Genomic DNA, 17,765 nt, shown 5'->3' with positions numbered 1-17,765 from the left:
ATACTTTTTTTCTGAAAGTGAGTGAAATGAGGCTATCACTTCAAGAAAAACAACTGACAGAATTTGTTGCTAATGATAAAAATTCAAGCTTTCAAGTGATATTAGAATCTTGCAAAATATTTATGTACTGTGTACTGGGTAGCTTCCCAATATTTAAGGCTTTATTCTAATGTAATCAATAGTGATTCCAATGAATATTATTTTTTCTTTACTGTTATGAAATGTGTCAGCATTTAAAAGATTTGAATAAGCCAGTGAATATTTTTTTTTATTGAAGTATCATTGATATATACAGTCTTACATTGGTTCCAAGTATATAGCATAGTAGTTCAATGCAGTTACCTATATTATTAAATCCTCACCCCTACTAGTGCAGTTATTATCTATCAACATAGGAAAATGTTAGAGAATCATTGGCTATATTCTCCAGGCTGAACCATCCCTGTGACCAATTTACATTATGATTGAAAATTTTTATGCCCCTTTATCCCCCTCACTCTCCCCACCCACATGGTATGCACTGTTCATTTCTCATTGTCTGTGAGTCTATTGCTATTATGTTCATTTTGTATTGTTTTTTAGATTCCACAAATAAGTGAAATCATATGGTATTTGTCTTTCTCTGCCTGGTTTATTTCATTTAGCATGATACCCTCTAGGTCCATCTATGTTTTCACATCAGCAGGATTTCTTTCTTTATTATGGCTGAATAATATTCCATTATGTGTATGTACCACATCTTTATCCATTCATCTGTTAATGGACACTTAGGTTGCTTCCGTATCTTGGCTGTTGTAAATAATGTGACAATAAACATAGGGGAGCAACAATCTTTTTGAATCGGGGATTTGTTTTTTTATATTTATTTTTATTAAAGTGTCATTGATATACAATCTTAGGAAGGTTTCACATGAGTAACATTGTGGTTTCAACATTTATCCATATTATCAAGTCCTCACTGCACTTCTTCCTGTTGCAGTCACTGTCGATCAGTGTAGTAAAATGCTATAGAGACATTACTTGTCTTCTCTGTGCTATACTGCCTTCCCAGTGACCTGCCTATATTGTGAGTGATAATTATAATGTCCCTTAATCCCCATCTCCCTCCCACCCACCCTCCTGAAACCCTGTTGGTAACCACTAGTCCCTTCTTGGAGTCTCAGAGTCTGCTGCTGTTTTCTTCCTTCAGTTTTGCTTTGATTTTATACTCTACAAATGAGTGAAATCATTTGGTACTTGTCTTTCTCTGCCTGGCTTATTTCACTGAGCATAATACCCTCTAGTTTCATCCATATTGTTGGAAATGGCAGGATTTCTTTTTTTTTGGTATCAGTATAAAATCATATGAGCAACATTGTGGTTACTAAAATTCCCCCCATTATCAAGTCCCCTCCACATACCCCATTACAGTCACTGTCCATCAGCATACTAAGATGCTGTAGAGTCACTACTTGTCTTCTCGGTGCTATATTGCCTTCCCTGTGCCCCCCCGCCCACGTTGTGTGTGCTAATCGTAATGCCCTTTATTCCCCTTATCCCTCCCTTCCCATGCACCTCCCCCAGTCCCTTTCCCTTTGGTAACTGTTAGTCCATTCTTGGGTTCTATGAGTCTGCTGCTGTTTTGACCTTCAGTTTTTGCTTTGTTCTTAGACTCTACAGATGAGTGAAATCATTTGATACTTGTCTTTCTCCGCCTGGCTTATTTCACTGAGCATAATGCCGTCTAGCTCCATCCATGTTGTAGAAATGGTAGGATTTGTTTTCTTCTTACGGCTGAATAATATGCCATTGTGTATATGTACCACATCTTCTTTATCCATTCATCTATTGATGGATACTTAGTTGGCTTCCATTTCTTGGCAATTTTAAATAGTGTTGCAATAAACATAGGGGTGCATATATCTTTTTCATACTGGGCTCCTGCATTCTTAGGGTAAATTCCCAGGAGTGGAATTCCTGGGTCAAATGGTATTTTTATTTTTAGTTTTTTGAGGAACCTCCATACCGCTTTCCACAGTGGTTGAACTAATTTACATTCCCACCAGCAGTGTAAGAGGGTTCCCCTTTCTCCACATCCCATTTGTTGTTGTTTGTCTTTTGGATGGTGGCCATCCTAACTGGTGTGAGGTGATATCTCATTGTGTGTTTTTTGCATTCCCTGATAATTAGCTATGCAGAGCATCTTTTCATGTCCCTGTTGACCATCTGAATTTCTTCTTTGGAGAAGTGTCTGTTCATATCCTCCACCCATTTTTTTTTTTTTTTCAGAGGGCATCTCTCATATTTATTGATCAAATGGTTGTTAACAACAATAAAATTCAGTATAGGGGGGTCAATGCTCAATGTACAATCATTAATCCATCTCAAGCCTAATTCTCGTCAGTCTCCAATCTTCTGAAGCATAACGAACAAGTTCTTACATGGTGAACGAATTCTTACAGAGTGAATAAATTCTTACATGGTGAACAGTACAAGGGCATTCATCACAGAAACTTTCGGTTTTGATCATGCAATATGACCTATAAACCATCAGGTCAAATATGAATATTCATTTGATTTTTGTACTTGATTTATATGTTGATCCCACATTTCTCCTATTATTATTATTATTTTTATTTTTAATAAAATGCTGAAGTGGTAGGTAGATGCAAGATAAAGGTAGAAAACATAGTTTAGTGCTGTAAGAAGGCAAATGTAGATGATCAGATGATCAGGTGTGTGCCTATGGACTCCACCCATTTTTTAATAGGGTTATTTGCTTTTTGGGTGTTGAGGCATGTGAGTTCTTTATATACTTTGGCTGTTAACCACTTGTCAGATATGTCATTTACAGATATATTTTCCCATACTGTAGGATGCCTTATTGTTCTACTGATGGTGTCCTTTTCTGTACAGAAGCTTTTTAGTATGATGTCGTCCCGTTTGTTCATTTTTTATTTTGTTTTCCTTGCCTGAGGAGATGCATTTGGGAAAAAGTTGCTCCTGTTTACGTTCAAGAGATTTTTGCCTATGTCTTCTAAGAGTTTTATGATTTCATGACTTACATTCAGGTCTTTGATCCATTGACTTTATTTTAGGATTTCTTTTTATGGGTGAATAAACTATTGTGTGTATGTACCACATTTTCATTATCCATTCATCTATTGATGGACACTTAGGTTGCTTCCATATCTTGGCTATTGTAAATAGTGCAGCGATAAACAAAGGGGTGCATACATCTTTTTGAAAATCAGGGTTCTTGTTTTCTTCAGGTAAATTTCTAGGAGTGGAATTAGTGGGCAAAATGGTTTTTCTATTTCTAGTTTTTTGAGGAACCTCCATATTGCTTTCCATAACTGTTAAACCAATTTGTATTCCCACAAACAGTGTAGGAGGATTTCCCTTTCTCTGCATCATCACCAGCATTTGTCATTTTTTGTTTTTTGGATAGTGGCCATCCTAACTGGTGTAAGGTGATAGGTTTTAATTTGCCTTTCCCTCATGATTACTGATGTGGAGCATCTTTTCATGTGCCTGTTGGCCATCTGAATTTCTTCTTTGGAGAAGTTCCTGTTCAGATCCTCTGCCCATTTTTCAATTGGGTTATTTGCTTTTTGGGTGTTGAGGCATGTGAGTTCTATATATATTTTGGATGTTAACCCCCTGTTGGATATGTCATTCACGAATATACAGTAGGATGCCTTTTTGTTCTACTGATGGTGTCTTTTGCTGTACAGAAGCTTTTTAGCTTGATCCAGTCCCATTTGTTCATTTTTGCTTTTATTTCCCTTGCCCAAGGATATGTGTTCAGGGAAAAGTTACGCATGTTTATATTCAAGAGATTTTTGTGTATGTTTTCTTCTAAGAGTTTTATGGTTTCATGACTTAGTTCAGGTCTCTGGTCCATTTTGACTTTACTTTTGTGTGTGGAGTTGCCCAGTAATCCACTTTCATTCTCTTATGTGTAGCTGTCGAGTTTTGCCAACACCAGTTGTTGAAGAGGCTGTCTTCCCCATTCTATACCAATGGTTCCTTTATCATATATTAATTGGCCCTATATGTGTAAGTTTTTATGTCAGGGCTCTCTGTTCTATTCCATCGATCTATGGGTCTGTTCTTGTGCCAGTACCAGATTATTTTGATTACTGTGGCTTTGTAGTAGAGCTTGAAGTTAAGGAGTGTAATTCCCCCCAACTCTGTTCTTCATTCTCAGGATTGCTTTTGCTATTCAGGGTCTTTTGTGGTTCTATGTGAATTTTAGAACTATTTGTTCTAGTTCATTGAAGAATGTTGTTGGTATTTTGATAGGGATTGCATAGAATCTGTAGGTTGCTTTAAGTAGGATAGCCATTTTGACAATATTAAGTCTTCCTATCCATGAGCACAAGATAGATTTCCATTTATTGGTGTCTTCCTTCATTTCTCTCATGAGTGTCTTTCAGTGTTCAGGGTATAGTTCTTTCATCTCCTTGGTTAGGTTTATTCTTAAGTACTTTATTCTTTTTGATGCAATTGTAAATGGAGTTTTTTCCTGATTTCGCTTTCTCCTAGGTCATCCTTAGTATATAGGAATGCAACAAATTTCTGTATATTAATTTTGTATTCTGCAACTTTGCTCAATTCATTTATTAGTTCTAGTAGATTTTGGGTGGATTCTTTAGTGTTTTTTATGTACAATATCATGTCATCTACAGACAGTGACAGCTTAACTTCTTCATTACCAATCTGGATGTCTTTTATTTCTTTGTGTTGTCTGATTGCCGTGGCTAGGACCTCCAGTAAAAGCGATGAGAGTGGGTAACAGTGTCTTGTTCCCGATCTTAGATGAAAAGCTTTAAGCTTTTCGGTGTTTAGTGTGATGTTGGCTGTGGGTTTGTCATGTGGGCTTTTATTATGTTGAGGTACTTGCCCTGTATACCTATTTTGTTGAGAGTTTTTAGCATGAATGGATGTTGAATTTTGTCAAATGCTTTTTCAGCATTTATGAAGACAATCGTGTGATTTTTGTCCTTTTTGTTGATGTGGTGTATGATGTTGATGGGTTTTCAAATATTGTACCATTCTTGCATCCCTGGAATAAATCCTAGTTGATCATGTTTTTGATGTATTTTTGAGTTCGGTTTGTTAATATTTTATTGATTATTTTTGCATCTATGTTCTTCAGGGATATTGGCTGTAATTTTGTTTTTTTGTGGTGTCTTTGCCTGGTTTTGGTATTAGAGTCATGCTGGCCTTTTAGAATGAGCTTGGAAGTATTCCCTCCTTTTCTACTTTTTGGAAAAGTTTAAGGAGGATGGGTATTAGGTCTTCTGTAAATGTTTGATAAAGTTCAGTGGTGATGCCGTCTGGTCCAGGTTTTTTGTTCTTAGGTAGTTTTCTGATTACGAATTCAATTTCATTGCTGGTAATTGTTCAGATTTTCTGTTTCCAGTCTTGAAAGTTGTATTTTTGTAGAAACTTGTCTATTTTATCTAGGTTGTCCAATTTGTTGTCATATACTTTTTCATAGTATTTTCTCATAATTCTGTTTTTCTGTGGTGTCTGTTATGTTTTTTGTTTTTTCATTTCCGATTCTATTTATGTGTATAGACTCTTTTTCCCTTTATATGTCTGGATGGGGTTTATCTATTCTGTTTATTTTCTCAAAGAACCTGCTCCTGATTTAATTGATTCTATTGTTTTATTCTTCCCAATTTTATTTATTTTGCTCTGATCTTTATTATGTCCCTCCTACTGACTTCAGGCCACATTTATTCTTCTTTTTGTAGTTTGATTAATTGTGAATTTGGGATTATTCTTTCGAGGTAAGCTTGTATTGCTGTATACTTTCTTCTTAGAACTGCCTTCGCTGCATCCCACTAGTTTTGGGGTGTTTAGTTATTTTTTCATTTGTCTCCAGATATTGCTTGATCTCTGTTTTTTATTTATTTTATCATTGATCTATTGATTATTTAGGAGCATGTTGTTAAGCCTCCATGTGTTTGTGGGCTTTTTTGTTTTGTTTCCATAATTTCTAGTTTCTTACTTGTGGTCTGAGAAGCTGGTTGGTACAATTACAATTTTTTAAAATTTAGTGAGGCTCTTTTTATGCCCTAGTATGGGATCTATTCTCGAGAATGTTCCCTGTGCACTTGAGAAGAATGTGTGTCCTGGTGCTTTTGGGTGGAGTGTTCTGTAGATGTCTGTTATGTCCATCTATTCTAATATATTGTTCAGTACCTCTGTCTCCTTACTTATTTTCTGTCTGGTTGATCTATTGATGTGAGTGGTGTGTTGAATTCTCTTAAAATCAATGTGTTGCATTGTATCCCCCTTTAATTCTGTTAATGTTTGCTTTACATATGTAGGTGCTCCTATGTTGGATGCATAGATATTTATAATGGCTGTGTCCTGTTGTTGGACTGATGTCTTTATCATGTAATGTCCTTTTTTTCTTGTTCCTTTCTTTATTTTGAAATCTGTTTTTTCTGATAGAAGTACTGCTACTCCTGCTTTTTTCTTCCTATTATTTGCATGAAATAGCTTTTTCCAGGGGATTTTGTTTTCATCGGGTAAATTCCTAGAAAGTGGAATTATTGGGTTGTATGGTATTTCTGTTACAGTTTTTTGAGGAACCTCCATACTGCTTTCCACAGTGGCTGCACCAATTTACACTTACATTGTAGGATGATTCTCTGTTCTCCACATCCTTGCTAACACTTGAGATATTTTCTTTTGAATTGTGGGCATTTTTGTGGGTATGAGATGGTATCCCATTGTGGTTTTAATCTTCATTTCCCTGATGGTTAGTGATGTGGAGCATCTTTTCATGTGCCTGTTTGCCATGTGTATTTCTTTTTATTTTTTATTTTATTTATTTTTTATTAAGGTATTATTGATATACAGTCTTATGAAGCTTTCAAATAAAAAAACAATGTAGTTACTACATTCACCCATATTATCGTGTCCCTCCGCATACCCCATTGCAGTCACTGCCCATCAGTGTAGTAAGGTGCCATAGAGTCACTGTTTGCCTTCTCTGGGCTACACTGCCTTCCCCATGATCCCCTCCACACACCATGTGTGCTAATCATAATACTCCTTAATCCCCTTCTCCCTCTCTCCCCACTTACCATTCCCCACCCCTCCCCTTTGGTAATCTAGTCCCTTCTTGGAGTGTGAGTCTGTTGCTGTTTTGTCCCTTCAGTTTTGCTACATTGTTATACTCCACAAATGAGGGAAATCATTTGCTACTTGTCTTTCTCCACCTGGCTTATTTCACTGAGCATAATGTCCTCCAGCTCCATCCATGTTGCAAATGGTAGAATTTGTTTTTTTCTTATGGCTGAGTAGTATTCCATTGTGTATATGTACCACATCTTTATCCATTCATCTACTGATTGTGTTTCCTCTTTTTAGAAATGACTATTGAAGTCCTCTTGCCCATTTTTTACTTGGATTATGTGGGTTGTTTTGGTGTTGAGGTGTATGAATTCTTATATATTTTGGATGTTAACCCCAAAGGATAAATTGTTTACATATATATTCTCCCATACTGTAGATTGCCTGCTGATGATATCTTTTGCTGTCAGTTTGATGTTGTTCCACTTGTTCATTTTTGATATGTTTCTCTTGCCTGGGGAAAATATTGCTCATGCTTATGTTCAAGATATTTTTGCCTATGTTTTCTTAAGAGTTTTATGGTTTCATGTCTTATATTTAGGTCTTTAATCCATTTTGAGTTTACTTTTGTGTATGATGTTATGGAGTAATCTAATTTCATTCTCTTGTATGTAGCTGTCCAATTTTTCATACAGCATTTATTGAAGATACTGTCTTTTCCTGATTGTTTATTCATGCTTTCTTTATCATATATTAATTGAACATATATACATGCATATATATATATCAGGGCTTTCTAGTCTGTTCCACTGATCTGTGTCTGTTGTTGTTGTGCCAATACCATACTGTTTTGAGTACTGTAGCTTTGTAGTATAGCTTGAAACAGGGAGCACGATTCCCCCAGCTTTGTTTTTTTTATTTCAGGATTGCTTTGGCTACTTGGGGTTTCTTGTGGCTCCATATGAATTGTAGAATCATTTGCTCTTGTTTACAGAAAAATGCCTTTGGTATTTTGATAGGGATTGCATTGAATCTGTAAACTGCTTTGGGCAGGATGGCTATTTTGATAATATAAATTCTCGTATCCATGAGCATGGAATAGATTTCCATTTATTTATGTTTTCTTTATTTTCTCCCATTCGTGTCTTATAATTTTTGGAGTACAGGTCTTTCGACTCCTTGGTTAGGTTTATTCCTAGATATTTTATTTTTTTTCATGCAATTGTAAGTGGAATTGTTTTCTTGACTTTTTCTGCTAGTTTGTTATTAGTATATAGGAATGGAACAGATTTCTGTACATTAATTTTGTATCTTGTGAATTTTCTGAATCCAGTTATTAGTTGTAATAGTTTTATGGTGGAGCCTTTAGGGATTTATATATATATATGTCATGTGCAAATAGTGACAGTTTAACATCTTCCTTACTGATTTGGATTCCTTTTAGGCCTTTGTGTAGTGTGATTGGTGTGTCCATGTACAGTAATATGTTAAAGAAAATATTTTAGGGTGGACATCCTTGTCTTGTTCTTGATCTTAGAGGAAAAGTTAAAAGTCTCACCATTGAGTATTATCTTAAGTGTTAGCTTATATATGGCCTTTATTATGTTGAGGTACATTCACTCTATACCCTTTTTGTTGAGAATGTTTATCATAAATGGATGTTGAAGTGTTTGTCAAGTGCTTTTTCAGCATCTGTTGAGGTGATCATATAGTTTTCATCCTTTTTGTTATGGTGGTATATTATTATATTGATTGTTTTTCGAATAATTGTACCATCCTTGTTCCCTGGAATAAATCCCACTTGGTCGTGATGGATTATCCTTTTGTTGTATTTTTGAATTTGGTTTGCTAATATTTTGTTGAGGATTTTTGTATATGTGTTCATCAGGGATATTGGTTATAATTTTCTTTTTCTATAGTGTCTTTGTCTGGTTTTGGTATTAGAATGATGCTGGTCTCATAGAATGAGTTTGGATATATTCCCTCCTCTTCTGCTTTTTGGAATGCTTTAAGAAGGATGGGTATTAGCTTCTCTTTAAATGTTTGGTAGGATTCACCTGTTAAGTCATCTGGCACTGGAGTTTTGTTTTATGTGAGTTTTTTCATCACCAGTTCAATTTCATTACTGGTATTTGGTCTGTTCAAAATTTCTGATCTTTCCTGGGTTTGTTTTGGAAGGTTGTATTTTTCTAGGAATTTGTCCATTTCTTCAGTGTTGTCCAATTTATTGGCATATAATTTTTCATAGAATTCACTGGTAATCTTTGTGTTTCTGTGGCTTCCATTGTGACTCCTTTTTCATTTCTGATTTTATCTGTGTACTATCTTTTTGATAAGTCTTGTGAGTTTTTTTTGTTTTTTTCTCAAAGAACCATCTCTTGGTTTCACTGATTTTTTTCTATTGTTTTCTTCTTCTGTATCTTGTTTTTGCTTCAGTCTTTATTATGTCCCTCATTCTGCTAACTTTGGGTTTCATTTGTTCTTTTTCTAGTTTCTTTGTGAGTTCAGACTGTTTTGGGATTGTTCTTATTTCTTGGTTCTATATTTTTATGTACTTCCTTTTTAGTACTTTTTGGCTTCCCACAAATTTTGGGCTGCTGTTTTTGTTTTCAGTTGTCTGCATATATCGCTTGATTTATGTTTTAAGTTGGCCATTGATCCATTGACCATTTAGTAGCAGCATGTTGTTCAGCCTCTGTGTATTTGTAGGCTTTTTTGTTTTCTTTTTGTAATTTATTTCTTGTTTCATTCCATAGTGTTCTGAGAGGTTGCTTGATACAATTTCAATCTTTTAGAATTTCTTGAGCCCTTTTTTGGCCTAGTATTTGATCTATTCTGGAGAATGTTCCAAATGTCCTTGAGATATATGTGTATCCTGCTGCTTTTCAGTGGAGCGTTCTGTAGATATCTGTTAGGTCCATTTTTTCTAATGCATTATTCAGTGCTTCTGTCTCCTTACTTATTTTCTGTCTGGTTGGTCTGTCTTTTGGTGTGAGTGGTGTGTTGAAGTCTCCTAAAATGAATGTATTGCATTCTATCCCCTTTAATTCTGTCAGTATTTTTTTCACATTTTTAGGTGCTCCTATTTTGAGTTCAAAGATAATTTATATTGGTTATATCCTGTTGTTGGATTGGCCCCTTTATTATTACGTAATGTCCTTCTTTGTCTGTTGTTCCTTTCTTTGTTTTGAAATCTATTTTGTTTAATAAAAGTACTGCTACTCCTTTTTTCTCCCTATTATATGCATGAAATATCTTTTTCCATCCCTTACCCTTTCATTCTGTTTATCTCTGGATCTGAAATGAGTCTCTTGTAAGCAGCATATAAGTGTGTCTTGTTTATCCTTTCTGCCACCTGTGTCTTTCAATTGGTGCATTCAGTCCATTTACATTCAGGGTAATTATTGATAGGTATTGTACTTACTGCCATTTTATTAATTGTTTTCTGGTTGCTTTTATTGCTCTTCTTTTTTCTTTTTCTCCTCTCTTATACTCTTATCTTGTTATTGATGGTTTTCTTTTGTGTCATGATTGAATTTCTCTTTTAATTTTTTTGTGTATCTATTATAGGCTTTAGGTTTTTCATTACCATAAGCCTTAAGGATAGCTTCCCAATGATATAAGTGTCTATATTAAGTTGATGGTTGCTGTGTTTTCAACAGTCTTAAAGTACTTCTTGTTTTCTTCTTCCTCTTCAACTCTTTATGTATTAGATGTCATAATCTGTATTTTTTGTGTATCCTTTGACTGAATTAGTGTATAATTTGTTCTACTACTTCTGTTTTAATTTTGTATTTTCTTGGTAATTAGTTCATTTACTACCTTTACTGTGGGTTTATGTTTACTGGTAAGAACTATTTAGGCTTAGGAACATTTCTATCTATAGCAGTCTCTGTAACATATCTTGTAATGCTTTTGTAGTGGTTATAAATTCCTTCAGCCTTTGTTTATCTGGGAAATATTTAATCTCTCCTTCAAATTTAAATGATAATCTTGCTGCATGGAGGATTCTTGTTTGAAGGTCTCTCTGTTTCATTAAATTGAATATTTCATGCCACTTCCTTCCGACCTGTAAAGTTTTTGCTGAGAATACTGCTGATAGTCTGATGGGGTTTCCCTTATAAGTAAGATATATTTTTTTTCTCTTTGGCTGCTTTCAATACTCTCATTATCCCAGTCTTTTTCATTTATTTATTATATGTCTTGGTGTTGTCTTCCTAGGGTTCCTTTTGTTAGGGGCTCTCTGTACTTTCATGGCCTCCGTGTCTATTTCCTTCCTCAGATTGTTGAAGTTTTCAACAGTTATTTCCTCAGCAAGACTTACTGTTTTGTCTGTCTCTTTCTGGTACGCCTATTTTCTGAACAGTGTTCGTTTGGAGTTGTCAAAAAGCTCTTAGCATTCTTTTATTCCTTGATATCCTTTTTTCTCTCTGTTCCTCAGATTCATTGTGACCCTGTTCTGTAATTTCCATCTCAGTGGCTCCTCTATGTGCAGTGATCTATTCTTCATTCCCTCCACTGTATATTTCATTTCAGTTCCTCAATTCTTCATCTCTGAGTCCTCTTTTTCAGTTCTTCTTTTTGTTGAGATCCTCCCTGAGATCTTCAGTACTTTTCCAACATTAGTGAGCATGTTTATGACTGTTACTTTGAAATCTTTATCAAGAAGATTGGTGATCTCCATTACATTTAGCCCTCTTTGTGGTGTCTTGCCCTATAGTTTTGTTTGGAACATATTCCTTTGCCTCCTCATTTTTGTCAGTCTTTTTGTGTTTCTTCCTTTGTTTGTTGACAGATCTGCTATGCTTCCTGGTCTAGAGAGTAATGACTTTATGAAGAAGGCATTCTGTGGTGTTCAGAAGCTCAACACCCTTTACTCTCCAGTGCCCAGTTCTTCTTTGCCATGGAGCCCCAGTTGCTGTTGGTGGGCAGTGGGCAGAGCTGCCTTTCTGTCTGACAGCAGTGGTCTATCTAAGTCTGCTGCAGCAGGCATTTTGTCTGAAGCAGCTGTTTGTGTGCCCACCAGTAGCGTTTCTGCTGGGATCATTGTGGGTGGAGTTGCCTCCATCTTGTCCTGTAGTTATGGTGGGCTGCTGGGCTAACAAGGTGTGCAGCCTTCACAGTGCACTGTCTACAAGGAGGTAAGAGTGCTAGGAGCTGACTCCCAGAGGTATCTCCACAAGGGGCAGGAGTCTCAGACTCCCCAAGAGCTCCAACTCTCCTTGGTGTTAAGCCCCATTAATTGTCAAAGCCCAATGCAATGTGGACTCGTGTTCCTAGAGCACATCTCTAGGGCCAGGTGTGCAGAGTTCCTGAGTGCTTTTTCCTTCCCTACTCCATTCCTCTTTGTCTCACTTGTGGGCTGGGCTGGGCACACAACTTGGATCCGGATCAGCTGTGGTCCTGCCTCTTTACCCTTTTCTGTGTGGTTTTCTCTGTTTCACCATGTGTGCATGGTCTTTTCTGCAGTCTTCATGTTGTTTTCAGGGTTACTTGTATTTGCTAGAGTTGTTTCCTCAGGATGAGTGTGTGTTTGTGAGGAAGTTTCCACCTTACTTTCCTAGTCTGCCATCTTTTTTCCCATCCCATTCAATATTTTCTGAATGATTACTGTATGATAATAACAAGTTTCAGTGATTAAAGATTCATTAAAAATACAAAAGAGAGTAATGGATTTTAATTAACAGGTTATGAAAAGTTCATTGGTACAGTTTTAGATACTACATTGCAAATTACATTTTATTATGTTTTAAATAACTATAGCACTTTTCTAATTTTGTTGTAGCTAAGAAGAATATCAATAATCATTTGAAAAAGCTTTAAAAATACTCCTCCCTTTTCCAATATCTGCATGAGGCTGGATTTTCTTTATATATTCAGTTAGTCAACATATTATAGTAAATTTAAAGCAAAAGCAAATATGAAAATCCAGATTTCTAAGGCAGAAATTAAAGAGAAGAATTGAAAACTGCCATTTTCTCACAAATTTTTTAAAAATACACTTTTCATAAAAAGGTTAATGTGTTAATATATAAATGGGCTTACTACTTTTTTAGATGCATTAATAAGTAGAAATTAAAACTGAGTAACTGAGAAAGTACTTAATATTAAATATCAGCAGGTATAATCCACATAAAGAAAAGCTAGTTTTCCATTTGTAAGAGCTAAAGAGATTCTGAGGTCTAAAAGCTTGGAAGCTGTCCCAGGGAGGCAGAGCACTGTGGGCTTTGGTGGTTGCCCCCACACCTCAGAGCAACATTGTAATTTCTTTCCAGCTGATCTGAAAGTTTAGTGTCTGGTGTCTTGGGATTGCAGATAGAGTCAGAAAAATAAAGTAGGATTAGCAGTTATTTCTGCAGTTAGAATATCTAATTTAAGAGGTTGTTTCTTTGTTTTGTTTAGGCAATACTTATCGTTGTTACAGTTGCCTTTGTTCAGGTGAGTAGTCTATTTTGCCTACATGAAAATGGTATTTTAGTTAATTGTTTAAAAATATTAAGGTGGCTTGTGGTAAAATCTGTAGTTATTGGATGATGGTAATGTCAGTCAACAGTTGATTCTGTTTTTGAAATAATTTCAGAAAGAAGTTTCTCTAGGGAGGTCTGTGGAACTACATTGCTTTGATTTAGGTAGTGGCATGTAAAAAATCTAGTTTTTTTTTATTGTGTTAAATATAACTGTAACAGGTAGAAACAAAAAGCATAGTAATAGAAATAAAATCCAGAAATAGGTTTTTAGATATTTTCCTATTAAAAAATGGGGGCACAGTTTAAATCTCTTAGTCCTTCACAGAAGGGATGTTCTGTTGTAGGGCTGCTACATATCACAGCTTGTTTAATGTATGTTCTTTCTGGGAAGAGTTACTCTATAAACCTTTGCAGTTAGCATGAGCTTAAGTCCTCAAAGAAATGTTGCTTTCAAATTGTCTTTGACTTCTCTGATCATTAAACATTAAAATTATCTTAATTATGATGCTCAATGATTTTAACTTTTAATGACTGAAAATTATATGCTTTTTGGATCCACTAATAAGTTTTCTTCATTATCCGATAAATGACTTGGCCTTCAGTTTGCGTAACTAATAATAAAATGTAAAATTTTAAATATCAAATATTATCACAATTGTTTGGTCACTGTAATTTAACATTACTCAAGAGACAAGCTTTAGGAACATAACAGTGAAAGTAAAGGGAAAGATAAGAATTGTGAAATTTTAAAATGATTGATACCAATATTTAAGTCTAAATGGAATATGTTCATAGAAACATACATATTTGCATTTCTTTTTAAGTGTTTTTCTTAATATTCTGCTTCCTTTTTTTTAATAGGAGTATCGTTCAGAAAAATCTCTTGAAGAATTGAGTAAACTTATGCCACCAGAATGCCATTGGTATGAACCTTGTTTCTTGTATGGATTTCTATTCTTAAAAGTAGAAATAGAATGTGACTGGTACAGAATACATTGATTTGTCTAAACATAAGGTAGAAACATTAATCTGACATGAAAAATTCATGTTCTCCTGTGTAGGAAGTTGTACTGTAGTGACACTTTAAAGGTCTATTCTTGAGATTTGTGAGGCATGGGTTTGTCCTACAGGTATTTTTGTGTGTGTGACTATATGCTAAGCACTGCTGTGGGTGTGGTGAGGCACAATCAGACAGACCCAGGTGATTCAGCTTGTTTTGGTTTTCACATTTTACATTTGAACAACTGATCAGTTTTTCCAATGCTTTTTTGTTACCTGAGCATCTTAGTTACCAAGAGCACAAAAATAATTCTTTTCTTGGTTCCTGTATTTTACTTACCATCTTAGAAGTGGCAATGATACCGTATATTTTCCCTCAGGTAAGCCCACTGGAGAGAATTTTTAAAAATCATTGGCGTGGCCTTCCTTTTTTAGCCATGATTGTTTCTGTTTCATGTTACAGTGTCCGTGAAGGAAAACTGGAACATACACTTGCACGAGACTTGGTTCCAGGTGACACAGTTTGCCTTTCTGTTGGGGACAGGGTTCCTGCTGATTTACGCTTGTTTGAGGTAAGTTTGGTATCTCACTCTGTTGGGGTTGCTAACAAAGTACCATAGACTGGGTGTCTTACAAAGAACAGAAATTTTTGTTTCTCACAGTTCTGGAGTCTGGGAAGTCCAAGATCAAAGCCTGCAAGGTTGCATTCTGGAGAGGGCCTTCTGCCTGGCTCATAGATGGCACCTTCTCACTGTGTCCTCATGTGTGGAAGGGGCGAGGGAACTCTGCGTGATCTCTTTTATCAGAACTCTAATCCCATTCACGAAGGTTCCACCCTCATCACCTAAGTACCTCTGTACATTTTCATTTTCACCCCTAATACCATCATCTTTGGGGGTTAGGGTTTTAACATGCGAGTTTTGTTGGAGGTGGGTCACAAACATTCAGGCCATAGCATTTGGTGATCTATATGTGAGATGTGAAAATACTTGGATGTAGATTAAAGGAGAGACATTAACAGTTTTAAGAAATAATGCATTGTTGTTTTGAACATTTGATTTTCTAGTTTAAAAAATGACATATATAAAGGTGTTTTTTCCCTCTTAAGGTGCATCTATCTTTTCCATAGAGTCTTTTGAGGTGTCCACATCATGAACCAGCAGATCTTTATGGAAATATGTGAGGCATTGTGGGAGACACAAAGAGGATGTGATAGGATTCTTACAGTCAGGGAGTGTTCTGTGCTGTACAGCAGTCCCTCACCATAAAGATAGAACTTGGGAAGTGAGTAAAAGAAGTAAAAGGAATGGAGTATGAAAATTCAGAGAAGGCAGCTGTAACTTCTGGTTTGAATGAAGTCACAGTACCTCAGACAGCATGGCTTTGGCAGTGATAATTGAAGTAGTACTGGACGGAGATAGAGAAGATAGTAAAACAACAGTAGTTAGATCATGGTGAGTGTTCCAAGATGTGATATGGGGCTAGAATGTGTGAAGGGTAGAAAATGTGTGATGGAGTCAGATTTAGGAGGACCCTGGATATGAAGTTCCACTTCAGACTTCATTGGTTAGAAATTAGCTTTGAGGGTCATATGCAACTGGCATATGATGTTACCCTTAATCTGGTCACAGTGTGTAGACTAGAGGGAAGGGATGAAAAATGGAGTTGAGCACCTAGTCTCATAAGCCCTCATAGCTTATTGGCATGCCAGTCTCACCTGCTTTTAGCTGTTTGTTAACCCTCTAGAACTGTCATTCTGTGGCTACTTACTATGTCCCAAATATGAGTGTCCTCGAGTAGAGGTTATGGAAAGCCTGAGGAAGTGCATGAACTATATAATAAGAACAAATTTCATTTACACTTGAAATAAAGCCCTTTCCCCCAAATGCTTAAGATTTATTCCTGAAAAGATAAAGATTGCTGTAATCAGTGAATGGAAATAATTGATAATACATTAGGTATTGGGAATGTTATTATTTTTACTTCATTACTTTCTCCCTTTATGTTTTCTCTCCATAAATTTTGTTCTGTCTTCTTTACTCATTTCTTCTCCCATCCTCTTATCACTAATATTTGGTTTATAAAGACCTTGGATGATTATTCCTTAGAGGTTTGTAAAAATCATCTTGGATGCACTTGATATTAAATCATGTCTTCCTCTCTCAAAGAACCCTAATTTGAATTCATGGAGTTGGTTTATGTCATCATTTATTCTGGAGTGCTGCTCTTCCAGTTTAGAAGCAGTTCTCCCTAGTGGGATGGTCAGAAGATAGTGTTTCCCATTGTTTGAACAATTTGAGCAGTGTAATGACATAGAATCTTCAAAACATCATTTGGCTTGCTGAAGTATCTTATGATATTTATTTAAATAAGAGTTAATGATCTGAGACTTAATTATTTCAAAGTTCACATGAAATAGAAAAAAACTTACCAGAGTATGGATTGGTACTTATTTTATCCACTTAGCAAATTATATATTGAAGGTTTACTATGAATTCAATTAGAGGGAATTTTTGACCTTTTAAAGCTTGATGGTATAAAAATTAGAAGTATATTCTTTGTGGAGTAATTTATTGTTACTCTTTTCCTCCTACTTGTTACCTTTTCAGTTACTTCTTTAGTACCTGTTTTATTTGGTAGTGCCATACTCACGTTGACTTGGCCCAGGTAACCCACTCTTACATATATAAAGTTGAATATGTCTGATTTCCTCTATCACTCTTCTGCCCTATTCCATTTACCTACTACTGGTACCATAAGCAGCTACTTTGACAGCATTGAGATAACTTTCCGAAAAGCTTTGGGCTCTTTGTGCAGTTTCTAGGTTTAAAAATACTGACTTAAGACATTATAATGGTGTTAAGTTTGATTTCTCTTCTGGATCAGAGGTTACTAGTGTTTTGGAGTTGTATTGGCTTACTGTAGTGTTGTTTGCTCAGTTTGGCTATGGTGACCTTTGCATGATATTGTAAGGTCAGCTGGTTATTTCATGTTTGTGCATGAAATAAACTTATTAGAATTTAAAGGAAACAGAAAACTCCTCACTTAGCCTTGGGATATTATTAATTTCTCAAACAAAGGATGTGGATTTCCCTTCAGAAAAAGCAAGGCCCTGGGCTTCCGAGTAGAGTTCTGCTCCCCTGGGCCTGGCCAAGGCCAAGGTTGCCCCTTTGGCCCTGTGCTGCAACATTAGGGTTCCCATCACAAACTTCAGTGGTT

The 17,765-nt window shown here is 35.8% G+C and overlaps 1 protein-coding gene across 6 annotated transcripts in view; it reads left to right on the top strand.

Moving 5' to 3' along the window:
• The window catches only part of ATP2C1 (ATPase secretory pathway Ca2+ transporting 1), a 182,301-nt gene that overhangs the window by 102,692 nt on the left and 61,844 nt on the right, over positions 1-17,765 (top strand). For 5 of the 6 annotated variants that reach the window (XM_037009766.2, XM_037009767.2, XM_037009769.2 and 2 more), the window contains 3 exons: positions 13,483-13,518; positions 14,409-14,470; positions 15,010-15,118. In XM_037009766.2, coding sequence (XP_036865661.1) covers positions 13,483-13,518; positions 14,409-14,470; positions 15,010-15,118 — 207 coding nt within the window. Of the gene's footprint in view, positions 1-1,650; positions 1,750-13,482; positions 13,519-14,408; positions 14,471-15,009; positions 15,119-17,765 lie in introns of all 6 variants that reach the window. The other variant, XM_037009770.2, reaches the window with a different exon arrangement.

Source organism: Manis javanica, chromosome 15 (assembly GCF_040802235.1).
Source record: "Manis javanica isolate MJ-LG chromosome 15, MJ_LKY, whole genome shotgun sequence".
Classification (NCBI taxonomy): domain Eukaryota; kingdom Metazoa; phylum Chordata; class Mammalia; order Pholidota; family Manidae; genus Manis; species Manis javanica.
This window is presented reverse-complemented; position numbering and strand designations above follow the sequence as displayed.